At 40.2% G+C, this 21,526-nt stretch overlaps 1 protein-coding gene across 1 annotated transcript in view; it reads left to right on the top strand.

Annotated features, from left to right (window-relative positions):
- The window catches only part of SMARCC1 (SWI/SNF related BAF chromatin remodeling complex subunit C1), a gene marked incomplete at both ends in the record, with an annotated part of 94,834 nt that overhangs the window by 16,365 nt on the left and 56,943 nt on the right, over positions 1-21,526 (top strand). Inside the window, 11 exons of the mRNA XM_081996732.1 lie at positions 1,080-1,161; positions 2,333-2,425; positions 5,397-5,466; positions 8,437-8,506; positions 10,245-10,320; positions 12,275-12,400; positions 13,120-13,238; positions 14,597-14,721; positions 15,525-15,584; positions 16,143-16,180; positions 18,766-18,887. Of these exons, the coding sequence (XP_081852858.1) occupies positions 1,080-1,161; positions 2,333-2,425; positions 5,397-5,466; positions 8,437-8,506; positions 10,245-10,320; positions 12,275-12,400; positions 13,120-13,238; positions 14,597-14,721; positions 15,525-15,584; positions 16,143-16,180; positions 18,766-18,887 (981 nt within the window). The remainder of the gene's footprint in view (positions 1-1,079; positions 1,162-2,332; positions 2,426-5,396; positions 5,467-8,436; positions 8,507-10,244; positions 10,321-12,274; positions 12,401-13,119; positions 13,239-14,596; positions 14,722-15,524; positions 15,585-16,142; positions 16,181-18,765; positions 18,888-21,526) is intronic.

The raw sequence follows: 21,526 nt of genomic DNA, 5'->3' as shown, positions 1-21,526 counted from the left end.
CACACCTGAACGCCAACTCAGCACCCCAGTTAAAAGCGTTTTCACACCCTAGCAACAGCTTTTTCCAAAACTTGGGAGGTACAGAAGTGTACCAGTGTTTTACATGTGAGACAACCACCTGATTATCTAAATGTATCTTGGTGCTTTGGGCAAGGCTGAACACTTTAAGGGTCAGGCCCAAGTCTGGTTCAGAGGCTCCTAGAGCACGGCTTACCCTGGCTGGCGGCGACGAGCCAGTGCGATAGTGCAGACGCCTGCGGGTGCTGGACTTGGCGAGGCGGGCGTTAGTGCTCTTGCTGTTCTACCTCTCAGGTTTTTGGGGGTTGCCATTCAAATTCTTTATTGGAGTTGATTCACCAATGGCTTCTGAGTATTTGTTAAGTTCAGGTGGATACAGCAGAAAGCCTTTGGGGAGCTTTTGTGGTTCTTCCCAGTAGAAAGTCTCAGACTTTGTGTTATCCCCCCCATTTCTGATCCCTACATTGTTTTTTCAAGAATTTTGATTACGTTGTCAATGAAGCAGCAAACTTTGAAGTAGCAGAGTCCAGCAAAGACGATGATAAAATGCTTACGTGGGTATGAGCCTACCTGTATGCTGGGGGTGTGTGTGGATAAATAGTTTAGAAAATCTCAGGCAAATGAATTGCTGTGTTTTTCCTGGATTAGAATCTGGGACTGGTGGATGGTGCAACTAGAAAGAATAGAAACATGAGAACTTGTTCATGAACTTTCTCATCTAGTTGTTGAACTCCATCATGAGCGTTTGATTATCTTTCTGTTTAATTATCATTTGTGACTGTAATGGAATGCGCTACCCTGCTACAGGGTTTTGTTGGACAGTGTCAACCTTCATTTTTCCTAAACATCTCACAAATCAATTACATTTTATTGATTTGGTTCATTGTGATTTTTCTTGCTTATGAGGGCTGCCAAGTGAAGCAAAAATACTTGTTATTGTGCTTTAAGTGTTTTTATGTAGCTACCATGATATACTGTTTTTTACGTGTAATGTGAAAGATTCTTGACTACTGAATGGAGGAGAGTTGAGTTTAATATTTTTGAATAATTTTCCTTAACAGGCGGAGGTTTGACCTGCAGAATCCATCCCGAATGGATCGAAATGTGGAGATGTTCATGAACATTGAGAAAACACTAGTGCAGGCAAGAAACTCATACACACTGTGTGTGTTCACGTGCTCGGGGGAAGAGATTCACTAGCTCTTTATGTACCTCAGTTGTGACCCACTGAAGAGTTTCATCCTGGACTTTTGCAGGAATATTACACTTTTCCCTCCCTCTCCCACCCATTTGAGTCACAATTCCATGTTATCACTTGAAAACTTCTGAGTGTTTTCATTGATATTCTGTGGATATGCATAGGGTGAGAAAAGACTATTTGTAAATTAGGAGAAAGCATCCTCAGTGTCTCAGTCTTCCTATGAAAATAGCACCCTTGGGATTGAGTAGCTAGTTCTGTACACATCCATTGAATTGCTGACTTTCTTGAGACTTTCAGCTGGATATAAGCTGACTTTTTTCAGGGTTAGGGTACATTTTAGGCTCTCTTACTTGTTTTGTCAAACAAGTTATCAGAAGCGAGCTGTATGAATCTAATTTGAAGTTAAATTTTTTAACTGCTGTGTGCAAATAACAGAATATTTTTTTTCAAACTCTAAAACCAAGCTCAGTGCGTAATATTGTTAAGACGTAACTTTCAGGTGCTTGTCAAAAATGGAAATAAGAGGGACAGCAAAAAGAAACAATACTCTTACTATTGCCATTGTATGGTGGCTTCAGTACATAACAGAGTACATGTTAAAATCCAAAATGAAATGAATGTGTTCCTGCAAATATCATAGAAATGCATGAATCTGCATGCCAGTGCAACAGGACAGGTTCAGATTTGGAAATTCATATGCAGGGGACTCTAAATTTGCTTTCAAGCAAAGTCTTCCAGAGCCTGTCAGAAATTCTTTGAAATTAAAGACACGTTTCCATTAAAGATGTTTCTGTGAAAGTAGGAATGTGAAAACAGCTACGTTAGGTCACGTTCCCTTCATCAATGATAATGTCTCTGACAGAGCTAACAGCAGATCTGCAGAGGCCAGAAAGAAACCCATGATAAGACTTCGGTGGGGAGGTGTGCAAAGGAAGTATTGCCGTCGTAGGGGTTTCTGGAGCTAGAGCTAGTGTGCTGTATCACAAGCTGATACATGTTCCTTTTGAGCTTTGCCGAGCTTTGCCAAGCATTGGTGACCTTAATAGGAATTTTTTTATTCATGTTACAGGTGGCCTGCTAATTTCTTACTTAACTTCTTATTCTCTCCACTAGAACAATTGTCTGAGCAGACCAACCATCTACCTCATTCCAGATATAGAATTGAAGTTGGCTAATAAGTTGAAGGATATCGTCAAACGTCACCAGGTAACTGTAAAATAGGATATATTAAAACAAGTGGTTTGTCAGTTGTAAGATAAAGTGTGTTTGCCAGACTTCAACGTATCAGTTGCGTGTGGATCGTGCCTGACAACACAAGGCAGCAGCAAGTCACTTAAGACCAGACATTCACTGTTTGTAAAATGCCATTAGTGGTTATCCTCACATGGAGATTGAGTCATAACTCTGTTCTAAAAGTCAACCTGAAACGGCTGTTGAAGTGAAAAGTAGTTATGGTGTCTCAATCAGTTGGCTGCAGGCCCTAGCTGATTTAATGCTGAATACCTGTTTATATAAAGGAGAAGCTCACCGTTTGTCTAAATCTGAGGCCAAAGAAGGTAGTAATACAGCTGTTCTAGCTGTGGGGACGGCATAAAGAAGCTTTAATCTTAAAATGATCGCTACCTGTTCTCATTTATTTTACTTTTTTTCTTGCTTGTGCTGAGCAGAACACAAGCAACAACAGTCTCTTGCTTATTAGGTAGTCGGCATATTTCTGAGAGAGTCAACATCTTGCCACTGTAATTTAATATACTAAATAATGAACTGAACAAGATTAATAGCTTAATCTCTTAAAAATGTAAATAGTCTTTTCACTTGTCTTGAGAGAAATAGCCTGGAATGTGAACTCTAGATGGTCTGATAGCCCTTTGTGTTGTGATAATTCATGGCTGTAGCCAAAGTAAACTGCTTCTTCTCCAGATTAAATGCATTTCCTGTGTTGCGATTATGAACCATTGTCTCAACTTCAGTTGTGTAATTTTTCACAAGTTAGTCTTAATTATTTAGCTGATTCAGGATGCTTGCTATTGCTTAAATTAGGGTTAATGATTCAATTTTCCTTTCATAAAGGAATTCTACAGTGAACTAAAAGTGTGCTATATCTATGAATGATTTAAGGGACTTGTAAAGCAGGCAGCTTTGTCTCTGAAGGGATGTGAAGAACTGAAAACAGAAATTATCCCTAATTCTGCTTTTTGGGCTTTGTTCCTTTGCCCTACCTCTGAATTCTCATCTTATATTTGTGTTGCTATCTGTGCTTGCTTACAGTCTTGATTTTTTTTTTTTTTTAACCCATTGTTGTCATCTTCCCTCTACCCCATCACTAGTACCTGTAGCTCCATCCTCTCTGGTGTTTCCAAGTCCTTGCTGCTCTGACTGCAGCCTGTGCAGAGATGTTGCATACCTCTTGCCCCAGCACAGTGCTAGTGTGATCTTTGGGCTTACAAAAAGAAGTATCCATAAGATGTTTGTTCTCTCTGCTGGTGAAGATGCTATTAACTGTTTCTGGTAGTCACACTTGTTCTGATTTTTCTTTATAAATATTGAGGATTCTTCTGAGAAGAGCCAGAATAATACTTTAGGAATTTGGAAGTTGCTAATGAGCGAGCTTAGCATTTATATCTCTCTGCTTCAAGAAAAGGGTTTTTTCGGTAAAGAACTCTTCCATCTTCTTATGTCTTCAGCTTCCAGTCACATTCAGTTTAGTAGAAGCAGGGAATAAGCTTTACAATCTGTTTACATCTTCCAGAAAGCTCAGATTTCGGTGTCTTTAAAAGCATCTTTAGCTCATGGGGAATGAAGAGAGAATTTCCATTATTGTTCCTTAAACACTTTGTAGGTTCTTCATTCATGCTAGGGCTCTTTCCTTTCCCTTTGAAGGCTTTTAAATTTTTAAATACTTTCCACCTTTTTTGCTGTTGTTCAGACCACCTCCTTTCCCTTTACCCAGTTCTGTGAACTCCTGTTGCTGTAGGAACTCTTGCCCTTCAACCCCGATATCAAATTAGTCTCCACATATTGCTGCCATAATGCAATGCATCTTCATGCTTTTTAAATTTTCCTCCTTTTGATGCTGTCTTCTAAATAAGTTGTTCACACATTGTTGGCTGTAACCTATCCCATGTGCTCTTAAGTCCTTTAAATAATTCTGTCAAGTATTTATAGAATGTAGATTTTTGAATAACATTTTCATACAAACTGCTCCAAAATATAACTCCTGTACAGAAGCATCTGCAGACTCTGAATTTCTGCTGTTCTGGGAAATGACTCTTCATATACGGAGACTGAGAGGTGTCTCTGCAGAATGTGGGAGAATCCTGGTGGTTCTCCACGTGAGCGAAGGACGGGGTTTTCTTGACTGGCCACACTAAGCAGTGTTACATATTTATTTAACAGATACCTAATCATGTAGTAGATTTTTCTTGCATGATGATGTAGGTCCAATAGGAATATAATTATGGCCTGTACCCATATGTAGAGAGATTGCTTTATGTACCGCTGTTTGTGGCATCTACGTAAGCATGAAAAGTACCTCTGTTGCGTCTCATATGTCAAGAAAATTATGTCCTAAACCAGCAAGGAAAAAAGTATTCTCGTGCTTGAATACTTGACAATGGTATCACATTAATGTATTTCTGATTTATTCTCTTTGTTCTATGATTTAGGAGGCTTTTTTGAAAGAATAGGTGTTTATTCCGTCTCTTGACATACAGCCTTTCTTGAATACTAATGATGTTCAAGGCAGCTCTTCCTAGTGAAGCTTCTCATAGACTTTATCTTACGTAAATTGTCATATTTAGAAATTGTTTTGGATCAAAATGTGTACTTAGTAGGAAGAAAGTTACAGATGCTTTCTTACAAAATATTCATCAGTAGGTTTGTATGAACTGATAGTTGAGCAATTTACAGTCAGGGCTGGGGCAGAAGGAACTAGGAGGAGGAAGGATTTGAAATTAAAAGAGCAAGAGATGACAAAGTAGTTTGGCAGCAGTCCTTTAAAATAATTGCCTTTTTCTGGCACTTCATAGAGATGGTATTCTTCATACTTGCATTGAGGTTAGCCTTGAATATTTCTAGGTTGCATAAGATGTGGGTAAAAAAAAGCAACTGAGAAGCTTTGGGTAATATGTTGAAGGTTTCTCATGCAGTTTCCTCTCTCCTTCCACCTTTTCCACAGGGAACAGTAACTGAAGAGAAATCAAAGGCTACCCACCATGTTTATCCAAGTCCTACCTCAATGGATGATGGTAAAGTTGCATTCCAATTTTTAAGTAGAAATGGTCTTGTAACTAAATTCCGTTAGCACTTATGGGAGCTTTTGCACAGCCACAGAACATTCCAAGCCTGCTTCTGAGAGACACTGGAAAAGTATTTCTAGGATTAACAATTCCCAATAAGATCATTGTGTCCTGCTCCTAACTATGTAACACTCACATTTTTAATTGATGCAGTGTTTCCAGATTAAGGTGTGTAACACTGACTACTCTTCAGTGATTGCATTGGAAGTTGATAAATTATTTAGTGCTGAATGCACATAGACATTTTATTTGTCCCAAGTAACTTGCAGGCTGAACAAGAGCAAAGCTAAGGGTCTGAAAGAACTTAAGAACTTATCTTAGATAAAAAATTAAAAGGAAGGATAGTGAAAGTATGGGGCTTAAAATTAAAGTTTCAATTTTTCTTTCTTTTTTCTTTTGTTCCTTCTCTGGTGTCCCCCAGTGTGTAAGTATTAGGTCAGAATGTTGAGTGAAACATTACTAGCAATCAACTAGATGTGCGAAAGGTAAATAGATGTTAAAGTAAATGAGAATCACAAAACTGTCTGCCGTGTTCTCTTCTCTCCAGGTGACGGGTTGGGAATGCTGATATTGTTGCGTGTGTTTTAGCAAGGTGCATACAATAACAAGTAGACCCGATATATGGAGGTTGTTGGCTTTATTATAATGCAGTCTGCCTCTGTATGAGGTACATAGGTTCCACAAAAGCAATTTAACAGCTGCATCCTTCAGCAAGCAACAAAAAATTGGTCTTAATTTTTGTAATCTTAAATACGTTTAATTGTCTAGTGGATCATTGTTGTTGAGGCTGAGCTTTGTGGATGTAGGGTTTTTTGATGCACCCTGGCATCTGATGGCCACTAGATGGAAGTGTTCACTCCTGTATAGGAGTGGTCATGGATCGTTTGTCCTCGGGTGTTTCTGTACTTCTGCTAGTATCATGCCTAGCCACAGGTTTGTATTTATTTTTAACCACTTCAGGTTCTTGGAAAAGGGTTGAACATAGTAGGTCCCATCTGTCTGGTAGTCCGTGAACATGCAGGTGTGCTAGACAGAGCTCTCTTAACCCCTGGTTATACGAAGATAAGAAAACAGCCACGAATTCAAGCAGCGTAATGTCATACAGCTTCAAATCCCCAGGTTTTCTCTTTTAATACTGCTCTGGGTCATATTCTCAATATTTGGGTTGCAGGGGGTAGGGTTATTTCATTGTGTGATGTGAGGTTTAAAAGAAAAACCTTTGAAACACCAGACAGACTGAGTTGTCTGGTAGACTGTTGGTGTTGCGTGGTAAGTCTGTATTAACTTGAAGTCCTTATTAGCACTGCTGTGAAAGAGGAAAGTTGAAATCCAAGTTTTGTTAGACTCTTGGAAATTTTTTATTAAAAATCTGTTTCAACACCACCCTGCCCTGACATTCTTCCTTCAAAACTCTATTGGTTTTTTAAAAATACCTGTTGAGAGTAGAATTTAGTACAGGAAAGAAGGTCTTTTGAAATAAATATAAATCAATAGAAGTTGTTAATAAGGGGATTCAGGTGTCTAACAAGGGTACAAAAAGACAAAGGGGAAATATTTACCACTTGACAAGAAAGCATTTTGGGAGAAGTTTAGTCTTTTCAGTTATACAGAGATTAAAAAAAAAGGTGAAAGATTGGAGTGTCTGTCTCTGTTTCAGGCCTCACTGGACAGGGGAGCGAAAATAGAACAAAAGGCTCGTCAGTCGAGATAAGGGCAGGGAGAGATCACTCGCCAACTACCATCACGGGCAACACAGACTCGACTTGGGGAAAAGAAGTTAATTTAATGTACTACAAATCGAATAAGAGCAGAGATAATGAGAACTAAACCCAAATCTTAAAACCCTTTCCCCCCACCCCTCCCTTCTGCCTGGGCTCAACCTCACTCCCCATTTCTCTCCCTCCTCCCCCTGAGCAGCGCAGGGGGATAGGGAATGGGGGTTGTGGTCAGTTCATCACACCTGGTCTCTGCTGCTCCTTCCTTCTCAGGGAAGGACTCCTCACCCTCTGCCCTGCTCCAGCCTGGGGTCCCTCCCACGAGAGACAGTCCTCCACGGACTTCTCCAGCGTGAGTCCTTCCCACAGACTGCAGTTCTTCACGAGCTGCCTCAGCCCGGGTCCCCCCACGGGTGCCATCCAGCCCGGGTCCCCACGGGGTCCCAGGTCCTGCCAGCAAACCTGCTCCAGCCGGGGCTCCTCTCCCTCCCCACGGGGCCACAGGCCCTGCCAGGAGCCGGCCCCAGCGCGGGCTGCCCACGGGGTCACGGCCTCCTTCGGGCATCCCCCTGCTCCGGCGTGGGGCACTCCCTGGGTGCGGGTGCAGATCTGCTCCCCCGTGGAGCTCCATGGCCGCAGGGGCACAGCCGGCCCCCCCGGGGGCTTCCCCGGGGGCTGCTGGGGACCCTCTGCTCTGGTGCCTGGAGCCCTCCTGCCCCTCCTGCTCTGGGCCGGGGGCTGCAGGGCTGTGTCACATAGTCTCACTCCTCTCTCCGGCTGCCATTGCACAGGGTTTCCCCGTCCTTCGCTCCGTTCCCCTGAGGCGCTGCCACCGTCACCGATGGGCTCGGCCTTGGCCAGCGGCGGGTCCGTCTCGGAGCCGCTGGCGCTGGCTCTGTCGGACATGGGGGAAGCTTCTGGCAGCTTCTCGCAGAAGCCGCCCCTGCAGCCCCCGGTACCAGACCCTTGCCACGCCAACCCCATACATAGGGTGTGCATGTATGTGGCCAGGGAAGGAAGTGTAATAATTCTTAGCAGGCAGGTGTATTACTGTGGCAGGCCAGGCCATTGTAATTTCACTTCCAGCAGGCTTTTATCAGAGGTAACTGCAATAACTTTACTACGACTGACTACGGAAAAGCAAAATAGTGTTTAATGTGCTTTACAATCTGAATCTGATTCTAGATCTCTTTCCCCTTTGCAGATGAATGGTTGAGACCTGTGATGAAAAAAGACAAGCAGGTGCTGGTACACTGGGGCTTTTTTCCAGACAGGTAAAGAAAGGTCGGGGAAGAAAGCATATCCCAAGTCTTACTTAGGTTTGTTGAAGGAAAAGTGTTGATTCAAACTTTGAAGTAGGAGAATCCGTGTCCTCAAACGAGCTGCTCTTTTAGCTTAGAGTGTTACCTCTCCTGATAGCAGTGCTCTGTGGCTATCGGTAGTGAACCTGCACGGGGAATGTCCCAGCTGTGTGGGCTATAACTACGCTCTTCTCTTGTTCTGCAGGATATGACAGGCTCAGATTTACCTTTAGGACACTGGCTGTCCTAAAAAATTAACCCAAATATATATTACTGCATTCCTGTTTCAATACTGAATGATCATACATCAGTGCTTATATTACAAAACAAGCAGTAGGGTCCATTATGGGGTATAACCACTCCGGAATCCAGTATTGCTGCTGTTTTTCCTCAGCATCCAAGGCTTGAAATGACTTAATCGGTGGTTTAAAACTGAAACATGCATATGCATTTGAGATGCTGGCAGGTGGGGGAGGTTAGAGAAGGCGTCTACTTTTCTGCAGAGCCACTAGTAAGGCTGCAGGTTGAGCCAGGCTTCTAAAGGGTGAAGTGAGCCTTTCCTTAAACTTAATAGGACTTTAAAGCAAAGAGGGGGAACTTCAAATCACCTAGTTGAACTTTCTTCAACAAAGAAGAAAGATTGCACTCCACGGGTTGCCTTCGGTCAAGTGCAAGTGACTGGTGAAAGCATATCTTTGAGAAAGCTGTCGTGCGTTGTTTGGAGATGTTAAAAGATGGTATATGTACTGTTAGTAACTTAAATGTGTTTGTAATAACTGGTTTCTGGGTCCAGTTTATGGAAAACTCAAAAGATTGGTAACCCAGGATTGACTTCTGTTTAAGTAACTTTTTCAGGGTACTAAGATCTGCTCTGCTGCACGTGCACAGAATTCTCAGGAACCACATGCAGATTTCAGTGGAAGAGAGCAAACAACAATCACACTTAAGTTTCTTTATACAGATGAAGAACTTTTAAAATATTTTTGTATTTATATCATATCAGTAGTCAAGTCTGTGTGGACTCTGTGTGTGTATATGTATTCATAAAAAATATGTATATCAATAAATGTAAATATGACGAATGCTATATACACCTCTTTCCTTGCATGTGATTTATTGCAGTTGCTCAGTACATGCCTGGTGTTGATTACAAAGTATTTTGGCTTTTGCTGTTACTGAGTGCAGTTTCTTTGTATTTATAAATAGGCTGTTGAAGGAATAGCACATTGAAAAGTGAGTAAGAATAATAGATGGATTCTGCAGCAGTAGGGATTGAGGGAGAGGATGCATACTCCTCTCTTCTAGGAATTCAGTATCTCCTGCTTTAAACTCCTAAGAACAGAAACGAGTTAATTAACAATGCCAGAATTTGAACAGATGACTCAGAAACTGCATTTATATCCCTGAATCTAGAGAGTAGATTTGCAATTTTAAGCTGGAGCTGGCTTCACTGAGATAACTTTTAAATTCAGAAAGTTAAAAATTAGTCTTAGATGCCTTGGAACCCTCCCTTTTCAGTGTGCTGTATTCCTGTAGCAGAAACCACTGATTATTCCTTTAACTTTTCATTGTGTGGAAAATACTTGACTATTCTAGCCCAGCAGTATGGTTTGCACATGTCAAAATTGCAGAAAAAATATTCCTGCTGGTGATCTTTCTGGATGAACATCCCAGGGGACCAATTTTGTTTTCTCTTGACTCCTCTCATTAGCTATGACACTTGGGTTCATGCCAATGAAATAGATGCTGAAATTGAGGATCCTCCAATTCCTGAAAAGCCATGGAAGGTAAGTCTCTCTTAAACAGTTTCCCAATATTCTGTATTGGTATAGCTCATGCTCAAGTGCTACTAGGTAGATGTTTTAACGTGCTGCTGAGTATCAATGGCTGTGTTTCCATATATATGGAAAAGCAGAGTGAGATTTCTAGAGTTGTAATGAAAATGTCCAAAACATTTCTTTGGTCTGGGAAGGAATGCTGTTGAGAAAATATTTTTTGGAAATAATAAGTGGAAAGGACAGACTGATGCATCCCTCCCTGATAGTGCCAAAATTACCATGTTTACTTTGGCCTGACTTTTGAGGTGTTTTGTGTTAAAGGTAAGTCCTTCTCGTACTGCTGAAGTGCAGCCATCTCTGATGAAACGTGACAACTCATTAGAAGGCATAATGGCATTACACAATATTTTAAGGAGAGGAAGTGGGGAAAATACCGTATCTTTGTGAGGTTTTCGGAAGAATATTGTTAGAGATAAATCCTGCCAGGTTAGAAGCTTGAGGTTACTGCACATGTATTACGGGGCTTAAAACATTTTGTGTGGAGAAAGTTCATCCTTTTCTATAATATAGCAATGGCCAAAAATATTGGGACTTTAATAATATGGAAATTAAGAATCATCTTTAGGAGAACAGATCCGAATTTTTGAAGTCCGTGGTACCATTGAAATCTTGTTCTTTTTGAATTATTTTAGCGGCAACTTTATTTCCAGCAGTTTCAGGTATTAGGAGCAAAGCAGGGCTGTGATCTGACAAATTGTGTGTGGCCGTGGGCTCCCCCATCCCCTGGTTTCACACTGCTGTGGAAGCTCTTGAGTTTGTCTTAGCTCAGTACTGCTGCAGATACCAGCTTGTGTATGCTCTTAGGACAGGGCACAGCTCAAGTTTCTTGATTTTACTAAATTTGCCAAAAGCCCTGGCATTGCTGAAGAACTGTAGTGTATGAATGCAACTGTCCCTAGAGTTAGAGCCAATGTGAAAGTGTCTGAGAAAATCGGTAGCTGTTTAAAGAATCCCTGATGGCCGTATCTCGTCTTTCTTTATGGAAAGGTTCCGTTTAATGGGAACTCTGCTCTTAGCTGATGTTGTAATAATGCAAAATGTCAGCACTTCTCAATCTGTTGAACATCACGCGAGCTTTCAAACCAACATCAGCAGCCTTACTTAGGTTCTCTACATAATTAGTTTTCTTTCTACAGAAATGATTTGTTGTTCTGATTTAGCACATTGCAAATGAATAGTACAGAGCAGTTATAATCAGACAGTAGTAAATGCTACTTTATTGTCCTTTTATTGGATTTACTCTTTTATACATAACATGCAATGTTGTTTGGTGTGTGTGCTGTCGATTCGAACAGCAGAGTTAAAAAAGAGCGGCTCAGGTCAGAAAATAACTTGATATCTATTCAAACACTACTTATTTATTCCAAGTAGTTACCTGTAAATAACTGGAACATAAACACTTTTTTGTATAAACTATACTAAAGCTCAAGAATTTATTTTCATTATGCAGCTATGTAAACTAGAACTTTATTTGAAGATGGGTGTGTTAAGTCAGGATAGTCAATCTTTTCTTTCCAAGATATGGCCAACTCTTCCTATTTTTTGTCATCTTTGTGGCACAGTATATCTGCTAAGATGAGATGTCTTCCAAGTAGATGATTTTGATGGTTATTTTCAGCATCCAAAGTATGCTTTTAATACAGAGCCGTTGTCCCAGCTGTGAGAACTGACCTCACACTTCGGAAGGCCTAAAAATCACATGGCATTCAGTAGACTTACGGGTGTGTTCATCCCTCACTATATTGCCTCATAAAACTGTCATCTGTTACGTGTAAAGCCGTTACAAGATACTCGGAAGTTCAGACCCTGATAACAACGCGGCAAGTGTGTCCTTCATCCTGTGAGGTCTGTTAGGGAGATCTTTTTTCAAAAAACATCAGCATGTTGATACATCATTCTTTAGGTTCATGCCAAGTGGATATTGGACACAGATATATTCAATGAGTGGATGAATGAAGAGGATTATGAGGTAGATGAGAACAGGAAATCAGTGAGTTTTCGACAGAGAATCTCCATGAAAAATGAAGAGGTACGTGGCTCTTTGCTTAATGAGTGACCTGTTGATACACTAATACACTTTATCTCTGCATAAGTCAAATTTTTTGGCACTCGAAGTTGCTAAAATTAAGCCAATGAATCAGTTTGAGGTGCCTCTGATAACATAATCTAGTTTAACTTTTTTCTGATGTTTGTCCTTTATCCAGAGTGTAAGTGTGCCCTTTGATTTTTCTATTTTCCCCCCCTCCCGGATGATGGTAAGAGATGGGACCCATTCTGCTTTCTCATAACTGAAGCCATGGGTGTGTTAAGCTGCATCAGTTAAATGTTTGATTTCCAAATTCTCTGTACCAAAATACTTGTTAACTAGTTTTTGTATCCCTCCCAACACAGGAAGTTAGTTAGGACTCTGCAAATGTTCATTTAACCTTGAGGCCAGGCTACTCATTAGGAAATCTCTCCTGATGGATACAGTATACTGAACGAGTCACATTAATGTTTGACTCTTGCTCTGTTTTAAGAGCACAGTTCTTAAGTACGTAGCCATTGCAGCATCTGGGGGATGGCTGTAGAAAATTATGGGGTCTTCACGTTGACAAATGGAAGTAGTCTGGCGCTGACTGTGGTGCATCTTGTGTTGATACTGCTTTTAGCTTCTCTGTTGTAGAATGTATTAAGGAAGAGTGTAGCCTACAGCATTTCATTAACTGTAGTATTTGGCATGAGGTAACTACTTCACTTCTCTAACAGCCTGTACGTAGTCCGGAGAGGAGAGACAGGAAAGCAGCGGCAAGTACAAGGAAGAGAAAGCATTCTCCTTCTCCACCCCCCACTCCCGTGGAGTCGAGAAAAAAGACAGGGAAGAAAGGGTGAGTGTCTAAGACCTGGAATTTGAGGCAAATTTTCTTGAAGAAATGCTTATGGGGAAATCTCTGTCACCTTTCACTTGTCTATCCTCAGATTACAGTAGAATGATTATTTCTGCTATAGACTTGAGGGATTTTGCTCATGCAGTATATGTAATATCTTCACATATAGTAAAGAAATGTATTGCCTGCAGGTGGAGGAAGAATCTAGTGCAAGTTGTCATGTTATCTGTGTCAACAACGGGGTTCATTGCTGCATCAAGAGTAGAACTTATCAAATGAAAAGTTACTCAGGTGCTTCTAAAATAACTCAAACTGGTTAGTGGAGTCCTGTAGTACATGTATGGTTTTTGAAGTATAGCCCCATAAATTATGGCATTTAATTGAGGAGTTTATCTACATAGCCAGGTATTCTAAAGTCCACTTCTCAAATGCAGCTTTAACAGAGCAGCATTTGTGGTTACTGGTAAGCTACAGATTAGGCTTTTTCCAATACTAGTTTGAGCTCAAAAAAAAAAAGCCAACAATATAGCCAAATAAAAGCTTATTTATAGGGGTTTGTGTATGGATATCAAAGAAACATAGAATCTCTCATGTTGGAAGGGACCCATAAGGATCATCAAGCCCAACTACCTGTTCCTCGCAGGATTACCTAAAACTAAACCATGTGACTAAGAGCGTTGTCCAGATGCTCCTTGAACACTGACAGGCTTGGAGCACTTCTGAACTAATAGTTCAGTTTGTTTAATAGCCCTGTTGGGCTCTAGTAAGACAAGACTGGAAATTTATCATCTGAGGTGAGGAAGAATTAGTTGATAATCTGCATTACTTTTTTATTCCGAATGTAGATTCTGAGTTAGATTCTGTAAGGGTGGGTGATTCTGCCTTTCTTCCCAAAATGGTTTCCTCAGTACACAATTGATTGCACAAATGAGCCTTTTCCTTAAATAAGGCAGTGTGCCTTGAAATGGTCTGTTCCCTCTTCTGTTCTGTGCAGCAGATGCCCTTATTGCAACTTCAGAAAGGACAAATGTGAGTGAATCACTGCTTCCTTGAATCTTACTAGTATACAAATGCTGCCAATGTGCTGGGGAGAGTTTTGGGCTGGAATCAAGATTTATATACAGTGGTGGTCTCCAGTCTTGAAACAGTGGAAAAGACTTTTTTTTCAAGCGTAACTTTGTTTTAGTAATATACAGAGGATATTTTTCATTAACTTCACCAGCCCCACTTCCTACAGCATTCATGTTTTCCGAAGTGTTTTAACCCAGTCCTTTAATCCTCATATCTGAAGAATAACGACAAGATGAGAACATCTGACAGTTGCAGCTGGCAGAGAATTTGTGTGTGATCTGTTTTAGACAAGCAGCCTTATATGGGAAAAGGAGAGGGCAGAAGGAAGAAGATGAGCAAGAAGATCTTACAAAGGACATGGAGGATCCCACACCAGTACCTAATATAGAAGAAGTGGTACTTCCCAAAAATGGTAAAATATGCATACACTAGATTCTTTGAATGTTAAAACAATTGCTTAAACTGCACTGAAAAAATACACATGTGTTTTGTCAAATCTTTGAAATACTTTGTGGCCATTGGGCCAGGTGATTTGCACCCATCTAAATTTATTTAGTCAGGGATTTGAATGTGACAGCTGAGAAGGGCAGCAGATTCACCACCTTTTTGACTTTTTGAAATACACTTACAAAAATGCACTTAAATGTTTAGTTTTGCCTGTTTTAGGATTGCTCTTGCCCATTATATGGGATTCATGTTTTGGGGCATGGAGTTTTCTGGAGGAAAAGAATTGTATGTCAAGTACCCCAGATAAGCACGTCAGATGGGTGGAAACTCTAGCAACGTGCCAAATGCATTCAGTTCTTAATCCTTTTCAGAAGAGTGTTGGTCTATGCAATACCTGTTAAGTAAAGATAAATCAGAAAAAGAATTCCTTATATCAAGTCCTTGACACCAAACCTTTTCCGGTGTCACACCATTTGGTTTTTACCTGGTTTGGACTTGCATGTAAGATTTGCTATGTGTTGTATAGGTGGAAAAAGTGCAGTACCTAGTCCACTGACTGCATGAATAGAAGCTGCTTTGTGTTCAGATGTGAAATTACAGAGAAATCAAACAAATGGTCTGTTGTACTCAAACTGCACAGATGAACTCTTTTGAACTGCAAAGGCATGACCAACACAAATGTTTATTGATAGTAAAAGCATGCTAGACTTTGATAATTGTATCTTGTCTGATGGTTACTCATCAGTTTCAATCTTCCTTCTTTTGTAGTGAACCCAAAGAAAGACAGTGAAAACACGCCTGTGAAAGGAGGAACAGTAGCAGACCTTGGTAAAACAAACACAGATTTCAATCATAATGTTTTCAATCAGAAAACATTATGTTTTCATATGTATTTGAGTTGAAACCTATTGACTGTTTTTCACTTGCAAGACTCTTCCCTTGTAGGTGTTTTTTTCTGGGTTTTTTTTTTTACATGGCATATAAGCTCCTTCCTGGCAGAATTTTTCTTTTCTTGCTGGGAATCAAGGTGAATCACAGTCCCTGAGCTTTGCTAAGCCTTTGGCATAAGAGATACAGATTAGTGTCCTGCATCCTATTATACAAGGATAGGGCACTGGGTGGTAATTAGATATGGATCCCTAAGCGTGGAAAAGTTCTAATTATCCTTCCTCTGTATTCTTATGTGTTCCCTTGTCTGGGATAGTTGAGTTGCCTGCATAGGGATGAGGTTGCCTTAATGATGTGTGGTCCACTTTGCTTTCCTCCTCGCTTCCCTTCCACAACAAATGAAATTCTCTTTCCAATTAAGTAATTGCATTGCTAGAAGGGCTTATGAGCAATCAGATGCTTTTTATTAATGCAATTCTCAATGCTTTTACCTTTCAGATGAACAGGATGAGGAGACAGTGGCAACTGGAGGAAAGGTAACAGCAGCCATTTCTTACTAAGTTTGGTAGAAACTGAGATCACAGAATTGTAGACCAGTTTGGGTGGGAAGGGACCTGTAAGGCCCATCTAGTCCAACCCCCGGCCATGGGCAGGGACATCTTCAACCAGAGCAAGTTGCTCAGAGCCCCGTCCAACCTGACTTGGGGTGTTCCCAGGGATGGGGCATCCACCACCTCTCTGGGCAACCTGGGCCAGGGTTTCACCACCCTCAGTGTGAAATGTTCCTTCTATATAGTCTGAATCTGCCCTCTTTTAGTTTAAAACCGTTACCCCTTGTCCTATCAAGATCTCCATCTCATCTTCAGTAACTTAACCTGTCATGTCTTTATATAAGATTAGATTAGTCACTGATAGGAATGTTGTTTTGCTATTATAAAAATAGTACAAATGCTGGGAGATTATTTTGTATTTTTAAATCTAGTATATAAAAAATGAGAATGAGGAGACAGGTTGAAAGTATTTTCAAAGAAGCATTTTTCAGATGCAAATTTTTTCAAATCTTGTATTTTTTTCTTTAGGTTTCAGGACTAAATCTAAACTCTAGATAGGCTTCCTGATAATTTTCATAGAGTTGTCAGGGTAGTTTCTGTATTGAATTGCATTGTAGGTATGCCAGGCGCTATTTTTAACAGCTTGCTCGGTATAAGATGGCTGCCTGATGATGCAGGTAAGAAAAGACCACATCTATGTTAGGTTCATATAGTTGCAGGCCTGCACGCACACGCACTTGGATGTGTCCTTAGTTATACACATGAATAAGAAAATCTGACTTTCCATACTGACGTATTTCTAGTTTTACTGTATTTCAGTTCATACATTCAATCTGTATACGTGTTTTCAGAAGTGCTCAAAAAATCCTTTCTCATGTTCTAAAATGGGGAACGACGACAGGTCTAGGTGTGCAAACCACTGACTGGCTAGTAAGCAGCCTTTCTTTTAGGTTTCAGGTACAGGTATCACACTAAGGAGCAGTGGGTTTAAGTATCTAGATACGGACGTGTGAACAGAGATCACCAAAATAGGATTCTTAAGCAAGCACTGTTTTCCAAGTTAGGGAAACTAACTTGGAAGGAGTGTGACAGCAGGCTTGTCCATGATGCAAAATGCCTTTTTTTTTACTGGTGTAACTTCTCCATCCCTGGGTGTAGAATGACCTGGAACTGTGGGATGTGGGCAGCAACCTTAGTATTTAGTCCACGTTAGATTGGAGGAAGTTTGCTTTTTATGGCCTGGGCTAAATGGTGTTCCCTGGGGGGCCGTGGTCTGTTCCTGTGTTTAGTGAATGCACTTTGAGAGAAGAGTATTGGAAGTCAGGGGGTGATGAGAGGAAGGACTTCTTTTCTGAATAGCTATTGTCAGATCATTAAATATATTTAGCATGGTACCTTGTTGTCTTGGGGGGAATTTAGTCCCCAGAAAGATACATCATTGATACCAGTGACTCTGAGGCCTTGCTTTAGGGAGATGGTTATTTTTCTGTTTCTGTGAAAGCTCTCTGGATTAGTAACTCGGGTAAAGAAAACCATTTCATGTTGAGTTGTCTACAGGCTCTTCAAGTAGCACCTGAGGGTTTCTCTTACGGTTCATATCACATCCTGACCCTCTTACGCCACGTCTGTGCCCTTCTCTTTATCTTTATGGATCAGGACGTGAGCGTGTGCTGGAAGTGAAGTTGCAGAACACCTAGAGTTCACAGGAAGCTTCTGTTGTGAAGCAACAGAAAGTGACCAAAGACTTGTCCCTCTTGGGAGTTTTAAAATCTTGCTCGCTGATGTCTTCACAGCCCTGTATGAGCAAACTCATGGGTCTGTTCACCCTTTGAGTGGAAGCAGAGTCAGGGACATGCAGAGTTACAAGTTGAACTTGGCATCTTTTCTTCACAAGAGAAAAATATCCAAGACCAGCTTTAAGATTGATCAAAGTGAGTTTATCCAAGCAAAAATCTAGGGTAATGAGATGCAGTTTTGCAGACATGAAACTGTAAGTGCTGACAAGTGTCTCCCAGTGAAACTCGAAGTAATGAATCTGATTTCTGTTAATGCTTTTCTGAGGAGTGAGAAGGTTAATGGAGGAAGAGTGGCCAAAAATACAACCCATCTTAGACAGTATTAAAAATTGGTGCAGTGACAGTAACTGGAGATGGCAGCAAGAGCTAGACTGACAGCTTACAAAGTACACTAGATTCATGCTGTGTTAATTACACGTGTTTGCAGTATACTGCAGAATTGAAATGCAGTGTTTTGTCCCGTAGAGCGTGCTTAATTTTATAAACAGGATGTGAAGCATGATCTAACTGTACTGCCAAGTATCTCCTTGAGATTTCAGCCAGCTCCGTAAAAACTTCTTACTGGCCTTATGCTTCCTGTTAATATTTTTATGAACACAGGTTACACTTTCTTTGGTCCCTGAGGTCTTCCCCACTGACCAGAGATTGCATCAAGAAAAGTGTATTCTGCACAGGATTGGAAAGCATTTGTTTTGGACTAACTTTGTGCTGGTTGAGAGTTGTTAGGTATGTCTCTTGCAACCTGTTAACTGTTGTGTTTCCTCCATGATACAGGAAGATGAAGATCCTAACAAAGGTGATCAAAGTCGGTCAATTGATCCAGGTGAAGATAATGTCACAGAACAAACCAACCACATCATTATTCCAAGCTATGCATCTTGGTTTGACTACAACTGGTAAGAAAATAATTTGGAACTGGGGGAAGATTTAAGAATTTTGGTGGTTGTTTCTCATAAATCAAGCTGAGCGCTGAAGTAAATTACTTTTAGGTCTAATTCCCATGTAGGGGTACATCTTTTCCATTTAAAAATCTTTCTGAGCTGACTTCTGGCAGTTCTCAGGGGTTGGGAATGAGGAAGAGAACTTCAAACAGCATAGATCTTCAGTCTACCTTTTCAGGATTTTATTGCTTTACACTGGCTTTTATTCTACCCCACAGCAATAGGAAAATAATTCCTTTCTCTTCCCTACTTCTCTGGTCCTTATGTGATCTTTCTATGTTTGTATCTACTTCTGAAAGCTAGTGGCTTTTTATTTTGCTTCAGATCTTGACTTTGAGAGTAAGTCACTGATTATACAGGGAGGATAATTGTTTCATTTTGGAATCCTCCTTGGAGTCAGAGGTTTGTGGTGTGCTATGACCATATATTTCATTATAGTAACTGTAATGTTCTCTATGCTCAAACTTTTGTGGTGTGGGAAAAAAGCAAGCATTTGTTTGAAATGAAAGTCCCTCTATGAGTTAAACTCTTACATAATATATTTTTGAAAATAAAAACTGCTTTGGAAACAGAACAAGGAATAGTCAGTCATCTGGAAAGCTGTAATTTGAGTGTGCGTTTTTTAGGTTTAGGAGTTGAGACATTGTTTAGGCTGGAATCTAAAAAGATGTGCTGTGACACTTGAGTATTAGGATTCATGTGCAGCTTTCAAAAGTGAACAGCTTTTTTGTAGTAGTGAACTAAGATGGGATCTGAACTGTTAGTGTAAGAGCTGATTAAATTTCCAGCTCCAGCAAACTTTGTTAACTTGAGTCAGTTGCTTAGCCTGTGTCTGTGCTAGTGGCTTGAGTTGACCTAAATCCCTGTATATAGAACTGACCATTTTCTCAGTCCCCTTGCTCTCTCCCATTTTGAGATGATCCTGGAACAGAAAAGCCAAGGATCACATACTCTGAATTTATAGGTGCTTCAATTGCTTTGTGAGTGGAAAAACTCAAGGTGTAGCTCTGTTATGCACACAGAATGAAACGCTCCACTCTTGCACTTCATAAAGGGAGAAAGAACTGTGGATCTGCTGTAGATCAGGAAAGGCAACTTTGCGTAGCTTGAGCGAATTGAGATTTACTTTAAACCAAGGTTGGCATATTTGTAGTCTCTGTGCTTCCATTCCTTGTTTGTCAAGTGAAGGTACAATGATGCTTCCCTACTGATAAAATTACAACAATGACTTTTTGTCATGAGGTCACTCTGACACTATTGTACAACTTTTTCCATTCAGAGATAGGTTTTTGTAGCTCTGGAGAACTAGAGAGCACTGGTTCTCCCACCTCAGACTGCAGGTGTTGCTGCTGTTGCTGTGCCAGCAAGATGCTTCTTGGTTTATGTAAATATATAAACAAATCACTGTCTGCAGCCTTCCCAAATTGCAAATATTTCTTTAAGGAGCCCAGTCACAACTAATTTAAAGGAGGCTGAAGACTAATTATGATCTACTTCTCTAAATGTTTTATAAACTGCTCTTTCAGAATAGTCCTTGCTAAAATTAATTTTCTAGGTAAATTTTAATGTTCAATTCAGTTTCAGTGTAATCTTATGCTTTGGCGACTTCATTGCAAGAACTAGATAATTTGTTTGTTACTGAAATCTGAACAGTTTATTGGTTAATCTTCACCTTCAAGTTAGAGAATTTTCCTATGAATGGCAAGAGTAAGCAGTATCAGCGTAAAAGGACAATTACGTGGTAGATTAAAAGACAAGAGGAAGGAAGATTTGTAAAGGATATATTTTTCTATGTTTCCTTTAATAGTAACAATTCTTAAAGGACCATTGTAGTTCTTAAGATTTTAACTTGTCTAAAATACCATTCTACGAGTTTCTGGCTTAAGTTACTCTTAGAAGCCCTGCATTTCTGACACTTTTTTGTAAAATGGAAGATTTTTTAATCTTGAAACTATTTCCTCACTTACTAATTGGTGGGTTAAATCTTAGGTCCCTCAAAGAATTTGCATAGTAAGGTCTTAAAGAAAAAATGAGTTGACTAATCAAGGTTCCATATACTCTGGCTGTTTCCTTGCATTGTAATTGTGCTTTGCAGTGAAAACCCTATTATATATCATACTATATGCCATGGATAACACAAAATGATCTTCTTCATTTGTTGCTGATAGAGCTCCACAGGTGCAATCACCCTCCAATTAAAACGTTTCAGGACCAAATTTCCTTATTTGCTCATATCACTTTCTCCAGTCCTTTATTAAGGGACTATGAGAATAAATGTGAGAATGTGATTTCATAAGTTTCTGCAGTGCCATTTACATTGTCAGGCTGGTAGTACAAGCAGAATGGAAGATTCTACTAAAATAACATTTAAACTTAAATGATACTTTACCTGGAACAGCTATGGAAGGAAAAAAGCAATAATGTATCTGCCAAATAACTAAAGCTGAATTTGCTGTGATCTTTACCTTAGTTTATTTCATATACTGCATAGCACCTCATGTGTCATTAGTTCTGCTCTTCCATATGTGGTCAGGTTTTGCTCCGTATTTCATCCTTGGGAAGAATTATTTTTAAGATTGTGTTCAGTTGCTCCA

The sequence above is a fragment of the Phaethon aethereus genome (genome assembly GCF_964289735.1).
Source record: "Phaethon aethereus genome assembly, chromosome: 2".
NCBI lineage: Eukaryota > Metazoa > Chordata > Aves > Phaethontiformes > Phaethontidae > Phaethon > Phaethon aethereus.
Note: the sequence above shows the minus strand (reverse complement) of the source record. Positions and strands in the feature narration are given on the sequence as shown.